This window comes from Homalodisca vitripennis, chromosome 7 (genome assembly GCF_021130785.1).
Source record: "Homalodisca vitripennis isolate AUS2020 chromosome 7, UT_GWSS_2.1, whole genome shotgun sequence".
In the NCBI taxonomy this organism is placed as follows: Eukaryota; Metazoa; Arthropoda; class Insecta; order Hemiptera; family Cicadellidae; genus Homalodisca; species Homalodisca vitripennis.
The window spans coordinates 114446161-114462227 of record NC_060213.1 but is presented as its reverse complement, the minus strand read 5'-3'; the positions used below and the strand labels follow the sequence as shown (position 1 = coordinate 114462227).

Here is a 16067-nt window from a genome sequence, read left to right as displayed (position 1 = left end):
TTTTTCAACATATTAAATTATTTATGTGATCTAAGTTACAAAAATCGAATGTAATAAGTCACACAAGGAAATAATGAATTAGATTATACTTATCTGCATGTCATGGTGCTTTTTAATGCTACTTCTTAGCTGCATTGAAACTCAATGGAAAAAATGTTGCTAGATTGTTGTTAGCTTTGTCTATTATTATAATGAAGAAACAATAATTCAAAATCAATATATAGAATTCGGTTCCTGTGAGGAACTTGTGATTCAGTTTCTATAATTGTCTTTGACCAAAAACAAATCATTCATATGGTTAAACAATGACAACACTGTATGAGACGTATTGTTTTGAGAGTTGCTGGAATAGTAGCAGTAGTAGTTAAAATACATCACACACCATGACTCCCAAGCACATGTACATAATCTCACGTTCTCTCACAAACAAACACAGGAGGGACAATAAATAGACATTGTTGTAAAAACCCAACTTTTTACATAAATAAAAAAGATATATTGCCATTGAAAATCCAAAATGCTCTTTAATGGGCCTTTATTATACATTATGTATGAGGTAGACAGTAATAAACTATTATATTTCTTGAAAATTGTTCATAATACATAATAAAAAATAAGTTTTAATAATTATAATACAAGATAAAAATCATATACTTACTTTACCAGTTTCAGTTTTTTCCACCTGAATTAATTTATCCTTGTTTGTAACTTTACTATCAAATTCCATCTCATTTCTTTGTCTAAAACATACAAAGAATTATTACATACATTTATCTTAAAGAAATAAAATTCAGCCTAAAATAACAACAAATGAAATACAACTAACTGGTATGAAAAATAAATATTACAAAAACATTAAAAAAACAGCTTTACACAATAAAGTATGAGATGATAGATTATATCTATTTAATACACAAACAGATTCTTAGTTGGCATAACACAATAAAATATTTTACATATAATGGCACTTATTTTGTCCTAATTCTTGTTCAAACTCACAAACCTTTCTTTGAAAGTATTTAGCCTTACTCTGCCGTATAACCAATTGATAATAAATTAACTAGTAACCTGTCTTTCGCCAGTTACAAAAACATGAAATATCTGTCTAAGGAATACTTTAGGATTGCCACGAATCAATCTTGTTATCCACATGGTGGAATTGGGAAACCTAGCATTACCACCAAGTCTGTCTTGCAAGTCTCAAAGTGGCATTGGAAAATCACTAACTTCACCAGAAACATTATCTAGTCACTGTCATGATAGGGCTCCAAAAGACCTGCAACTTTATCCTGATAGTTCTAAAATAATACTTAATACACCACTAGCAACCCTATATTCACAGTTCTAAATCAATTTTGGGAAAGCACTGGCTTCTCTTGACAGCCTCATGATGGGATTAGTAAACACTGTATATGTCATCAAAGCTGTCTCACCAGCCTTGTTCAAGAATTTACAGATTTGGTAATAATAACTCACCAGTTCCTCAATATTATTAAGAACAGTGGCTTTTCTGGCAGTTCAAATTAAAGCCTTTTGAGGTGCACAATTATAGCTAAGTTTTAATGTAATAAACATATACATCATAACATTTCAAATTATATTAAAACCTCTATTACTACTAATCTACTACTAATCATATATCTAATCTACTTAGCTTCATTTGTATTTTGACCTACGCTAAAAATTTAATCTTTAACAGCTTCTGAACCATATTTTCCTAAGATATTTTAGCATATAGCAATTTCTGAGGTATCTAATGAACTGGTCAATAAAATTAAATGTTTAGTAACTTTTCAAAATATTTGTTTATTTTGATAAAAATTTTGGTTTTTAGGTTAATATTACAGTTTATTGGTTTACATATTATGCTGGAGATAATCTTTAACGAGAAATGGCCTTCATACTGAACTAATTAAAATCAGAATATTAATTATTTAATCATTTTTTGGTGGACCTTAAAAAACTCTTTTATATGTATTAATGGAGGTAAAAGAAAGAATACAAAGAAAAAAACGTACATTTATATTATTGTATTAGCTATAAGCAATAGATTAAAATGTAAGTTAATAAACTAATCACATTTTTTATTTAAGAATGAAATAGCCCAATAATACAACAGTCCTTCTGGAATTGCATGATAGTATTGACGTATTGTTTCATGATGAAATAGTTGTTTATTTTGACCAAATATACATTAAACTTAAAACTATCCTTTATTATTTATATAAACTTAATTCATTTTACCTGCTTCCTGAGGAAGTTGATTTTACAGAATCAGAAGAACCTTTTGTACTTAGTTTTCTTTGAATGGTTTGACTCAGTGCAGTGTCTTCATTGATCAATTCCTTTATTTCTGTTAACAGAGAATACAAGAGTTTTGACATTATTTATTTAATATAAGTAAATGCCAGTACTTCACTACTCAATGCTTGCTAATGATTGGCTAAGAAATATTAATAATGAGACCAGACACGAAAATTACATTTAAAGAAACACTGGCTTTTAGCAATAATAAATTCAGCTAGTAGTAGGTAGCTTGCGAAGTAATGTTGATTACAACTAAATACTTACTTGATTTTCATTCAGTTCAATTGTTCAAAGAATCATCCATCAATGGTAAATAAGACAGTAAAAGATTGAGTAGTATTAAATCAACTCAAATAACTGAGTTGACTTAAATAAAGTTCTTACCAGCGTCCAATTCGCTTTGTTCAGTTTCTACGATGTGTTGCACCAAAAAGTCTGAGAACTCTCCTTTCTTGGCCAATAACTCCTTGAATGTCCCCATCTCCGAGATCTCTCCCCCCTTCATTACGACGATGACGTCCACTTGATGCAGGAAAGTTACTCCGTGTGTTACCAACACTCGTGTCTGCATGTACATAGTCAGTAATTTACTTCAAATTATGATATTTACTAAAATGATTCATTATTTAATGTAAAATTAATACCTAAAATAAAATAAAATAAAAATAAAATTAATAACTAATATTGAAGAAAAAATATACGCTTTTTAAACTCTAGAACTGGTGGACATTTGAATTTTATTGGCAGATATGGTGTACATTAGCCAATAAAGTAGATCTCATAACAATTCTACAGCCAGTTTTCTCATGCAGTCATGTTGCAGAACTCAGTAAATAATATCACTAATAAATGTTTTCAATACACAATTTTAGACTTTTTTCTTAAGTATCAATAGATATATTCTCTTTAGAACCACGGATAACTATAGTGATTATTTTGTATGCATAATTCATCTCAAAGCAAGTGTCTGATTGGCATACCTATGTGCTAACCATAAACATCCTTCGCAGAACCTTACTGTCAACGACAATGTTCTTGTCCATTTAGACTGGAATGTGTGCTCCATTCTTATAGACAAAGCACTAGTGCTATTCCTAGATGGTTTACTTTAAAATACCATTGGATTGGGCACACTCTTTCAGGAGTGACAACTTTGGTAACAAAGTGAAGTACCTTCATATTTAAAGTTCTGAGTACTTGGTGTAATACATTTGGTGCAAAGCTCCATTATAAACGAATTGACCATTTGAATAAGGTATTTTCCATTTTATTTCGTTTCCTGTCTTAGGTTTAATTGGTTTTATAGCCACTGTGCTGCAAAGTGTAAATTTCTATAAATATCTAGAACAATTTCCTTTTCCAATAACGTTCTTTAATTTTGCTGTCAGTAATAATTGTTTTAACGAATTTTCATGGACATCGAGACTATGGTACTTGCAGACTTACAGATAAATGTAACTCAATCAGCACAATTTACTCAGTTTAGAGGCTGAAAGTATGATCTGCCACAGAAACATAATTTCTGAAATGTTCTTAAACTTGGAGTACTACAAAAGTGATAACTATTCTTGAAATTACATATGATCATTTAAAGCTGTACTTTTCCTTATTAAAGAAACTGTACTTTGTTCTTCATAAAATTCAAGATACCAGTACTTAATAATGCCTTCACTGACATCCATGCTAAAATGTAAATAACTGTTCTATTATCCTACTAATTCTCTGCCTCATTGATTATTCATAAATGCTCTTCGGTTTTGATCTTCTAGCATTTCTGTATAGGTAGTGTAGTCATACGGCATAGCAGTCAGCTGTGCTAAGGAGTCATCTTTCTCATAAGTTTGAGAGTTAAATCAACATGTTTTTCTATATTCCTCTATACTTTCTTTCCTAAAAATAGTCTCATTTACATCCATCAAGATCAGTTGCAACATGAGGTCTTAAAATCAAATTGAATGACCTCACAATATTTAACGATTACTTTTTCTGTGTCAATCTTGTACTTGATCTGGCCCATTATGACTGGTTTATTAAATGAATTAATAACAATGTTTAGATTTATACATATTAAAACAGGATAAGATTTACATTTTTACTTATTGATAAGCAAATAAAAATCAATACAAAATAACAGAAATCCAACGATCTTGGTTAGTTTTAGATATTTTAAAATATGATTGTTTGATTTGTAAATAATATTCATCCAACAATAATTGAACATGTAATAATATGTGAAGTAAATGATTGTATATGATGGGGCTGTCTCAAGGCTGTATCCTAAACCCTTTTCTTTTTCGCTTACTGTAAACATTTTGTACCTTAAAATAAAACAAACCATGCTGGTAAATGTGCTAGGATTCTATAATAATAATTCTACTGTCTTATGATTAACATATTGTTTAGTTTTCAGCAAATGGTTAAACAGCAAATAAAAAATAGAGAAATTGTAAGTTTAAGCAAAATTTAAACTATACAAAAGTTTTGGAGGTAGATCTGATTCCAAACTAATTGAAACACAGTCTTCAAATATATTTTTGAACTCAGTTATCAAGACTACCTTACCTTATTTTTAAGCTGGCCTTGAGGTCCAATAACGTTATCAAAGATATGTTTTCCCACATGAGAATCAACAGCACTAAGAGGATCATCCAGTAGATATACATCTGCATCGTGGTACACAGCTCGTGCCAGGCTCACTCTCTGCTTCTGTCCCCCACTCAGGTTGATACCCTGAATACACCAACATACAGTCAACAGTACTAAGAGGATCATCCAGTAGATATACATCTGCATCATGGTACACAGCTCGTGCCAGGCTCACTCTCTGCTTCTGTCCCCCACTCAGGTTGAGACCCTGAATACACCAACATACAGTCAACAGTACTAAGAGGATCATCCAGTAGATATACATCTGCATCATGGTACACAGCTTGTGCCAGGCTCACTCTCTGCTTCTGTCTCCCACTCAGGTTGATACCCTGAATACAACAACATACAGTCAACAGTACTAAGAGGATCATCCAGTAGATATACATCTGCATCATCGTACACAGCTTGTGCCAGGCACACTCTCTGCTTCTGTCCCCCACTCAGGTTGATACTCTGGATATACTAAAGCATAGAATCAACAGCACTAAGAGCCACCCAACCACCTTGTTGCTGTTTTAACTCAAAACCTTCAGAGTGTTTAAGATAATACGTTTCATCTTTAATTATACTTCTTAAATCAAAAACCTATTATTACAGTCTTGCCAACATAATATTTTCTTATGGAAGCTCTGAAAGTTATGACATGTCGTCCCTGCCCGCGCTTCTCTGCCGTTCTCTCGCTCCCTACAACAATTTCCTCAAGGCAGCACACGTTAACGCACAATCACTGTTTAGTCATATTGACGAATTTCATTCCATTTTTGAGCCATTACATACCGACATTATCTTGGTCTCTGAGACTTGGCTAAAACCAACCACAAGCGACAAGAGCATTAATTTAGCTGGCTACAATATTTTCAGGAACGACCGTCTACACAAACGTGGTGGTGGAGTCGCAGTTTATGTCAAGTCTCAGTTTCCTACTTCCATCTTATTCTCATCTGATACATCTAGAGAGGGACGGCCTGAATTTATGTTTTTGGATGTCAGTGTCAATGGGACGCATGTTTTAGTCGGTGCATGTTATAGGGCCCCCAATACCGGCCATCTTGCCGAATTTGAACACACACTCATCGATCTTATGGCTCGTTACAGTCATGTCATTGTCATGGGTGATCTTAACTCCGATTTGTTAGGGCCTACCACATATGAAAAAACCTTTTTGACCACAATGTTTCAGTCATGTAACATGTCTCTGCTACCACTTCAGCCCACTCATCACACTGCTACAACCGACACGTGGCTTGACATCATGGCTGTTTCTGACCCGACCCACGTTGCACACCACAGACAATTTCCTGCCCCTGGACTTTCAAAGCATGATCTCATTTTTTGTGCCTATAAACTCCATACCCCCAAAAATAAGCCCAATATTATCAAATATCGCAGATACAGGGACATAGATCATGCTTCACTTCTCACAGATGCTGCTGCTTTACCCTGGCATGAAGTAACCACTGCCAATAATGTAGACAAAATGGTTATCAAATTTAATGCTTTACTTACTAATTTATTTGATAAACATGCCCCAATCATAACTAAAAGAGTAACCAAAGCCCCCTCTCCATGGATGAATGATTTCATAAGAAATTTGCAAAAGCAAAGGGATTCCGCCTTCAGAAAAGCTAAACGTTCTAAATCCACTCAAGATTGGGAGGCATATAAACGTCTTAGGAATCACACGCAGCAGCAAATCCGTAACGCCAAAGTTAGATTTTACCACACAACACTTTCAGAGCCTCAGTCCACTAAATCACTGTGGAGTAAAATTAAAGACCTTGGTGTGGGTAAATCCAATATCAGTCCACCTGTTCCGTTTGACCTCAATATTATAAATGATTACTTTATTAATATCCCTGTTAATATATCTGCAGCTAGCGATTATTTTGCTGAGCTGGAGGCTGCTCCTCGAGAGGCTGCTGGCCGCCAGTTTTCTTTCACACCTGTGAGTGAGGCTGATGTGCTTGCTGCTTTCACGAGGATGACCAGCAACGCAGTTGGGGCTGACAACATACCTTTGCGCTTTCTGAAAGATACATTGCCAATCACCCTTCCTGTTTTAGTAGTCATTTTCAATTATTCTTTAAATTCCTCTGTCTTTCCCTTAACCTGGAAGCATGCTCTAGTTCGTCCGTTGAGAAAAGTGTCTAATCCGCAATCCCCTTCTGACCTACGTCCAATCAGTATTCTCCCTTGTCCCTCCAAATGCCTTGAAAGAGTGGTATATCAACAAATTTCATCTTATCTGAATACCTATAACATCTTATCTAAATACCAGTCTGGATTCAGGCCTAATCACAGCACCACCACAACCCTAATTAAAATCACCGATGATATCAGATTGGCAATGGACAAGAGACTAATCACCATTTTACTGCTTTTTGACTTTTCCAAAGCCTTCGACTGTGTTTATTACCCCCTTCTCCTCATCAAATTGAAGAAGTATGGTTTCTCCGATGAGTGTGTTAACTGGGTCAAATCGTATCTTACTGGGCGACAGCAATGTGTCAAAGAAAGGGAAAAAATATCTGAATGGAAAGCCGTAACACGGGGTGTTCCACAGGGCTCTGTTCTTGGACCCCTATTGTTCTCAATTTATATTAATGATGTCACATCTATTATAAGGCACTCTAAGTTTCATCTTTATGCCAATGATTTACAAATTTATGTACACTGTTCGCCTGATGAATTGAGCACATTTATAGTTCTACTCAATCAAGACATTGAATCAATTGCTTGTTGGGCAAATAAACATGGGCTGAAATTAAATGAAGACAAAACGCAGGCAATGGTATTGGGAAACCCAAGATTTATCGACCGTTTGGACTTCAACGTTGCACCAAAACTTGAACTCAATAACCACGTACTAAATTTTCAAAACAAATTAAAAAATCTTGGTCTTACTATGAGCTCAAGTCTTAAGTGGAATGACCAGGTTACGATAACGTGTAATAGAGTATTTGCTGGCATTCACAGTTTAAAACGTTTTGCTTTATATCTACCATTCAGTGTCAAGGTTATGCTGGTTAAGACTCTCATACTGCCACACTTCAACTACTGTGACGCTGTGATCAGTGACATGACTGTTGAGCTTTCGGACAGGCTTCAACGTGCTCAAAACTATTGTATCAGATTTATTTTCAATCTCAGACGTTATGAGCATGTGACTCCATTTTTCAAACAGCTATCGCTTCTGAAACTTCAACAACTTCGCCAACTTCACATTCTTTCAACTCTACATTCAGTTATCAGAAACAAGTCACCTGTTTACCTGTCCGAAAATTTCAAATTTATTTCCGATATAAGTGAGCGACCTACGAGAAGGGGATCCACGTTACTCTCAATTCCTGTTCATCGATCGAACTTCTTCAGTAGGTCATTCACTGTTCAGGCATGTCGCCTCTGGAACTCTCTTCCTGATGATATCCGTATTATAGAAGGTCGGGCTCGTTTTGGGGCGGTCTGTAGGGGTGACGGATGGCGGTGCTCGTGGCGTGCTTGTGGTCAGGCTGTGTGTTTGAGAGAATGAATGTAGCAATAACAAGAAATTATTTCAAAAGTAAATTGTTAATTTAAGTTTTAATTTATCTTTGTTTGAAAATTTTCTACATATTCAGCTGATAAATTTGATTTTTAATTATTACATAGTAGTATATATTTTGGTTAAATTTAAATTTAAAATGGAATTTGTTATAGTTTTAAGGTCATTAAATGTAAATATGTATATATATATATATATATATATATATATATATATATATATATCTGTATATTATGTGAGGTTGAGTGGTAGAGAGGGCTAAATAGCCCTAACTCCGCCTCTTGAATAAAGGCATATTTAATTTCATTTCATTTCACATGTATTCGGCTGATAAAAATTGATAAATTGGTTGACTCAGTAACTCTGTGATAAATCAACTTGTGGACACAATATCTGTTCATCTACGTTAATGCTTCTACTACTGCTCAGCGAAAAAGATCTATATTTGGTCTGATATGAAAAAATTAAATCATACATATGGTGTTGATCAATAGCCCAGGAAAGGTTGAGTAACTAATAATAGACAATTACCTTTTCTCCAATTTCAGTACTGTCTCCTGCAGGCAGCATGTCAAAGTCTGGCTTCAGAGCACAGTTTTCAACGGTTTTCTGATACTGTTTGGTATTGTAGCTGATTCCAAACAGGATGTTATCTCTGAGCGTAGAGTTCTGGATCCAAGCCTGCTGAGGCACGTAAGCTATCTTGCCCTGGAAAATAACCAAACGATTTGGTGGAAGTTGTACAATATCTTGAATTATGTCTTCCATTAAATTTCAGCTTGTAAGATATAAGCAATTATACTTCAATTGGTTACCTATTTTTACCATTTAAAATTTGCAGTCATCTCAAACAGTTGTAAAATCACATTACAACAATGATAATATAATATGATATTTTCATTCCTTACCTAACCTAATGTTTAAAATTTTTTTTCACCTATGGGTGACATGGTCTGTAGGGTAGTGAAATTATTCAGTAGTTTTTGTGATCATTTTCTTTGGTTTTTCTTGTGAATCTGAATTTTTTAGGAAATGTATCATTACTTCCTCCTTACACAAAAGCATACAATTTGCAGTTGATAATATTTTAAAACTGTGTGCTGATGTATTTTTAAAATAATTATGGAATAAACCAAATATTTTGTTTCTTTTAGGTGAACTGGATGACTTTGTCACTGACATTTTGGACGGAGATCTCTCTGAGGTTGAAGGGTTTTCAAATGAAGAGAACCCAGATCCAACATTCGCTCCAAACAATCAACCTCATGATGATGATTCATACTCAGAGAAATAAAGCAAAATCCATTTCAGCACCATGTGCCTATGCTACCACATGATCCACCGAGAAACAACATTTTTAATCCTTTATCTGTTGCTCCCCCCAATTAAAGTGCTAGATAATCTAGACACTTTCTACAGACATATTTTACCAGAGTATTTAGTAGATGAAATAGCTTTGGCAACATCTCATCAAATACGAGTACTACTATCAAACTCGGGCAACAAATTTAGTTGTCACTTCAAAACTGCTAGACCAATATTTCAAGTCAATATCATGATGTCATTTATGAAATATCTCAGGATCAGAATGTAATGGGCACACAAAATATGGGTCACTCAAATTGCAGATACAATGGCAAGTAACATGGTTTTCTTCATTTGTAACAACATAACTTGAAGAAACTATGTTGTTATGACAGAGGATGTATAGCCTTCCAATACGTTTTGGAAAGTTACTCCTCTAATACATTCTGTTAGGAAGAATAGTCTCGAGAATGTAACAGGTATCTATTGACAAGCAAATGATATCATTCCATGGCAACATGGGGGAAATGTGGCAGTATTTAAGGTAAGCCAAATCCACTTGGACTGAAAAACTTTGTTGCTACTGCTCCAGATGGACTACCACCGAACTTATTCTTGTATCCTCTTGTATCGAAGAGTAAGTGATGCTTTGCATACTACTGGAACATTTATCCTCCAGAAATTCTATCTAATTCTAAACTTTGCCAAATGCACATTCTCTGGTTGCAATAATTTAAAATACTACTTCTGTCTATGACTTGCAATTTACTTGTACGTCTAAATATTTCTAAATGATAATCGGAATCGTTTCATGAACTGTAAGAAATGGTGTGATATTTCAATATTAATTCTGGTAGTAATGGAGACAAAATATCGCGTATAAGTGACAGCTTCTTATGTATATAACATTAAAAACAAAGTCCTGCATAGCTTTCAGTATTATGTTCACCCCAACACCAATAGTGTTCCAAACATTCAAGTTCTAACAATTGCTTGGATCTAAAGAGGTTAATTTATTATACTAAACATTTTTAAAAGAAAACAGTCCAAACCAATTTACAACATTTTAGCATTAGAGCAATACAATTAGCAAACAAAACTTCCCTAGCTGTTCTAGCTGTACTTATTGTGATTCTGAGATATCCATAGATCTTATATCTAACTAAAGAAGCCAAAATGTGAGAGAACTATTGGTTAAATGAATTCCCTCCACCAAATTTTCTGGCTGTACTTACGGTGGTGTTGACATATCCAGAGATCTTATCCATCTCGCCAAGAAAGGCAGATATGAGAGAACTCTTGCCAGAGCCAACTGCCCCCACCACTGCTACCAACTGTCCGGGTTGAACCTTTAGAGTGATGTTGCGTAGAGCTGCATTTTCAGCCTTTTCTAAGTCCCAGGAGAATGTCCCGCCCTCAATAATTAGTGATTCCTCTAATAAAAAAAATAAAATTTATAAAATGAAATATCTCATTTAAAATATATTTATGTATTTAATTAATAATTCAAAGCTAAATTGATTATTTTCACTCAAACATTAAACTTCTTAAGCACCAAAACATTGGTTATCACCTACCTAATACCACTCATTGAAGTAGACACAGTTAGTACTATTAGATATACCATTATTACAAAAGAAAATCATGCAATTAAAAGTTAATGAGGACTAGAACAGATTTTTAGAAAGGTGCTTAGAACTGAATCATATCTTCTGAAAAATAATATGAACGTAAGAGAAATTGGAATAGGTCTTCACGAAAAAAGAAAACAGGTTTTATCAAGAAAAGTTATTAGGAACCAACTGGTTTCTAAACCAATAAGCATGGAACTGATAAATAACTACAAAAACTGCTGTTTCTGAAAAAAGTATTCCAAACTGAATCATTTGTATTAAAAATCATCACAATTACTTGATCCAAACAATTAAAACTGATTTGTAAAACAGGTATTTTGGTAAGTTGCAATCGGAACCAAACTTTTTATATTTGAACCAAATTTAGTCTAAACCAAAAGGACGGGATTGATGTACCACACTTACACTTCAATAAAAACATAATTTCCAAAACAAGTAGCTGGAAGCCAAATTTTTCTATAACGCATTATTGTGGTTCACTAAGAACTAAATTAAGACATATTTCCGCTGCTATCTTGGTATTTCAAGATCTTGCCACTGACCCTTTCAAGCCCTGAAGCTTCTTCTACAGCTCTAACTCTACAAAATTTAAAAAAAATACAAATTTTAACTATATATTAACATACTCCAAAACTTTAACTCGTACTTCCCCGTAAAAGAAATTTAAGTAGTTCATTTTTTAATATAAAATACCTTTTACATTATACAGCTTCCAAAACAACCACAGCCCTTTCAGAGACCTTTCCTGAGGACATGAAAAATAGAATATTTGTTTATCATTCCTCTAGGAACTGAAGGCATTTAAAATCGAATTTGGTTATTACCAGCCCACAGAAAAGCAGTTGAAGATGAAGATATGAAATTTATATACATTTAAGCAAAAGATCACAGGAGATAATGATCTATCTTTGTTATTAAAGCAAGTAAACTTTATATTATTGTTTTCAATAGGTTATATTTTATTAAAAAGCATGTAATTTACAAATGAGATTTTCTGATATCATGAAACATTACAAATATTTAATTCCCTGTAGTCATAATTTAAAAAAATTACATTCTTATTTTTAGCTATTTTGTGGGGGGCTGGTGCATTTTTTAATGTTAATTATCATTCAATTTACAAAAATACATGTCTTATATTAAAATTATAGTTACTGAATTAAAAAAAAACTCAACAAAATCATAAAATACCTGTATGTGTAAAATTCTGAAATAAATCAAACTGCTCAATTGCAAAAAAAATTTGACTATACTTTATTATTGTGGTTTAAATACAATTTTATTATTAGAATCTAATCTTTTATTATGTTCAAGGAAAATTTTTACGGAGAAGCAGTTTCAACCAGTTAAATTAATTAATAAACCACAAAAATAGTTAAAATTTACTAAAATCTAAGCAATATTTGTAGAATTGATCGATTAAAAATATCATTGTCATCTTACGTTTTTATGAAATTTGGACTATAAGAATGAAAATAAAACAATACATTTTTAGTAGAATTAATTTGTTTATCTGGTTAAAGCACTAGTGATGATATCATACACAAATGTATGCACATTGTAAAAATGTCTTTATGAAACACATTAAAATTTGACTTGGAGGCAACTTTGAAAAACCGGCCTTCAAACCAATATTCACTTAATACAACTTTAGATTTACTAATTGAAAACAAACAGCCTGAAAAAAAGTTCAAAAATTAAAAACCAATTTACTGTGCAAATAATACAACTAAGGTAACTTACTTCTAGTCTTGTCGTGTGAAACTGCATCAAACTCCAACTCTTCAGCATTCAAGAAATTGTTGATTCTTTTCACGGATACGAAAAACTGTAAAAGAGAGATACACAATAATAATTAAAACTGGATTTGTAATTTCTATACTCCTCTTAAGATGGTGTGTTAGTTATTTGCTGACCGTGCAACTGAGGCTCTGTTTTTTTTTAAATAGGGATACATTTCAACTGTGTTATAAATGTATAAATACATATTTATGGAATAAATAATTATAATAAGGTAGGAGCACACCAAACCAAGCCTAGATGTGTTAATATATGACATGTTGAAATGTCATATGATTGTAATCAATTTTTTACAAATTTATGTACTCTGCAATTTTCTTGTTGACATCATAGTTTGTTATGGACCAATGTTGTTGAAAAATGTTCACTATGTAGAATGTTACTTATGTAGAAATGATGCTTCATGCAAAATTTCAAGTTCGTTCTCGTGATATTTTGTAAACAGAGGCAGAAATGAAATTTGTCCAGCCCCTTAAATGATAAGCTTCGCTAACGCTCAACTAATTAACAGAGAATGGTATGTTATATAATTTGTATTCAAAACAAAGTTTTTTACTATTTTAAACTGTTTTAATTAGCACAGAATCGCTAAAATCTAAGTTTTTGAAGTGAAAAGTTGATGGATTTGAGCTGAGTTCCTATTTATAATGCAGGTTTAAACGTAGAAACTTTACAAAACAGAGACTCAGAAACATATCAGGCAGATGTCCGCAATTCTCTTTTATTGCACAAATTATTCTCATTACCAGCAATAAAAATATTGAGCAATATTAAAAAATTGAAGTAATCAAAAATAATGAATTTTGAAGTATTAATTGTAAACTAAAAAAGTTACCAATTGATTCATAACATAAATTAATGTTCCATTATCAAATAGTAATAAAATAAAATATGCAGGATTATCTCCAATTAATGATTTTTAAATGTTCTAGTTTAAATCATTTGTTAGTATACTGTTTCATAAATACTGTAATATAATTAAATAATACATAAATATAATAGGATTGAATAAGAATTCAATTACAGAGATTAAAGTAGATTCTCATAGCTTGAATGAAACATTTTCTAGATTATTGAATTTTTTCATCACAGCGATCAAAAAGTCAGGTTATAGAGTTTTATAATGTTATAGCAATGAAAAAGTAATAATATTATAAATCATTCTAGGTGTAAAACAGTACATTTGTAAAATGTTCAAGCTGTGACACAATACAGATTTAAATATTCTAACTGTGAGGTTAGTAATAGATTTATCATCTTCCTTATATGGTTAAATGTTTGGTAATCAAACTGTCACGTACCTGCAGCAACAATTGCACTATAAATGGAAGCATCGCAATTGGAACCTTCATAACATTGAAGAGAGCTGCAGCAACAAACGCAATCTCTGCAGTGAGGACATTGCGTTCGTCCAGTAATACAAAAGTGGCATAGCTTGCAAATGAGACCTGCAGAAAAAAATAGAACAGCTATACAGTGTTTGTTTGTTTGTTATTTCTTATCAAGAAACTAGTGAGTAATAAGTAGATAGATAATGCTCAAGTACTGTGAGCTCAAACGAATAAAGAAAAACTATTCCTCTCCAAATAAAATTAGTGTTTTCAAGGGCAAGTAAATGGTTTGTTCATTACAATGTTCTTTTAGATTTTTATTGCCAAGCCATTGGTCCTACATGATCCCACCACCTGTTTAACAGCCTCTCCTAATGGATTTTGTGAGTTGAGACCCTTGGGACTACTGAAACCCATTAAAAAAATAAAATAAAAAGTCTTAATATATTTTATTTAAAATGGCTTAAAATGGTGGGAAAACGTCTGGAAAGCGGTAAAAACAAAATTATCAGTGCACATTATTATATGTTAAATGAACAAATCAGTTTAAAAATAAAAAAAAAACTAAAATTTAGGATCCAAGTAAACCTGGTTTACGGTACTTCTATAACTTTAAATGGTTACTATCTTTTAACTGTTTTATTTTTTTACACAGAGGCCATAAGTTTTTAGAGGCTGAATGCTTCCAGAGATTAAAAGCTCGAAAAAACCAGAAAAGTGTAGAAGTTGGGTGCTTTCAACATTGGTAGATTCTTGATATTCCCCAGAGTATATGAACTCGAAAACGAAATTGCCAAAAAATAAACTAACAGGTGCTTAAAGCTTCTGTAGACTGGAAGGTTTTATAATCCATAAACTTCTAAAGTTGGAATCTACAAATTGATGCACTCTTAAAAGCTGGAGCTCCCATAAGTGACAGAAAAACTAGTTTGTGTGCTTATACAATTCAAATTAGTTCCTGACTCCTAAATTATATTTACATAAAATAGCTTCTAAAATAGGTGCCGGTAGAAATAAACGCAGGAAAAAATTAGGATTTTAAATTAATTGGTGATAAATAAGTGAATCTTCTGATACAGCAATGTGCTTACAAGGAATGTTGACGAGACCCACACAAATGAAAGGGAAGATCCGTAGTAAGCAGATGTTTTCATATTCGACAATTCCTGACGTCTGATTTTCAGGATATAATCTTTGAAACTTGGCTCCCAAGCATACAATTTCAGAACCTGTAAAATATGAAAAAGTTGGAAAATACGTAAGTAAATGTTTTAAGTATGTAAAATAAATATGCCACACACCTCAAAATCCCATTAACTAATGATCCAAACATCATGAAATGATTTGCTTTGAAATTAGTATTAGCTCATAAATGTTCCATAAAACCAGTTTCCAATATTTATACAATAATAGATAGCCAAGTATTAGTTTTGTATGTGAACATTATTTAAATTCTAAATTTAAGTCTGGATAGTGTTTTAGAACAGAATGAGTCAACAG

At 32.7% G+C, this 16067-nt stretch overlaps 1 protein-coding gene across 1 annotated transcript in view; it reads right to left on the bottom strand.

The window, feature by feature from the left end:
* The window catches only part of LOC124366223 (multidrug resistance-associated protein 1-like), a 69464-nt gene that overhangs the window by 22786 nt on the left and 30611 nt on the right, over positions 1 to 16067 (bottom strand). Inside the window, exons 11-19 of the mRNA XM_046822613.1 lie at positions 15659 to 15796; positions 14538 to 14684; positions 13180 to 13264; positions 11038 to 11237; positions 9029 to 9205; positions 4870 to 5037; positions 2692 to 2872; positions 2245 to 2353; positions 659 to 740 (exon numbers count right to left, since the gene is read on the bottom strand). Coding sequence (XP_046678569.1) covers positions 659 to 740; positions 2245 to 2353; positions 2692 to 2872; positions 4870 to 5037; positions 9029 to 9205; positions 11038 to 11237; positions 13180 to 13264; positions 14538 to 14684; positions 15659 to 15796 — 1287 coding nt within the window. The remainder of the gene's footprint in view (positions 1 to 658; positions 741 to 2244; positions 2354 to 2691; positions 2873 to 4869; positions 5038 to 9028; positions 9206 to 11037; positions 11238 to 13179; positions 13265 to 14537; positions 14685 to 15658; positions 15797 to 16067) is intronic.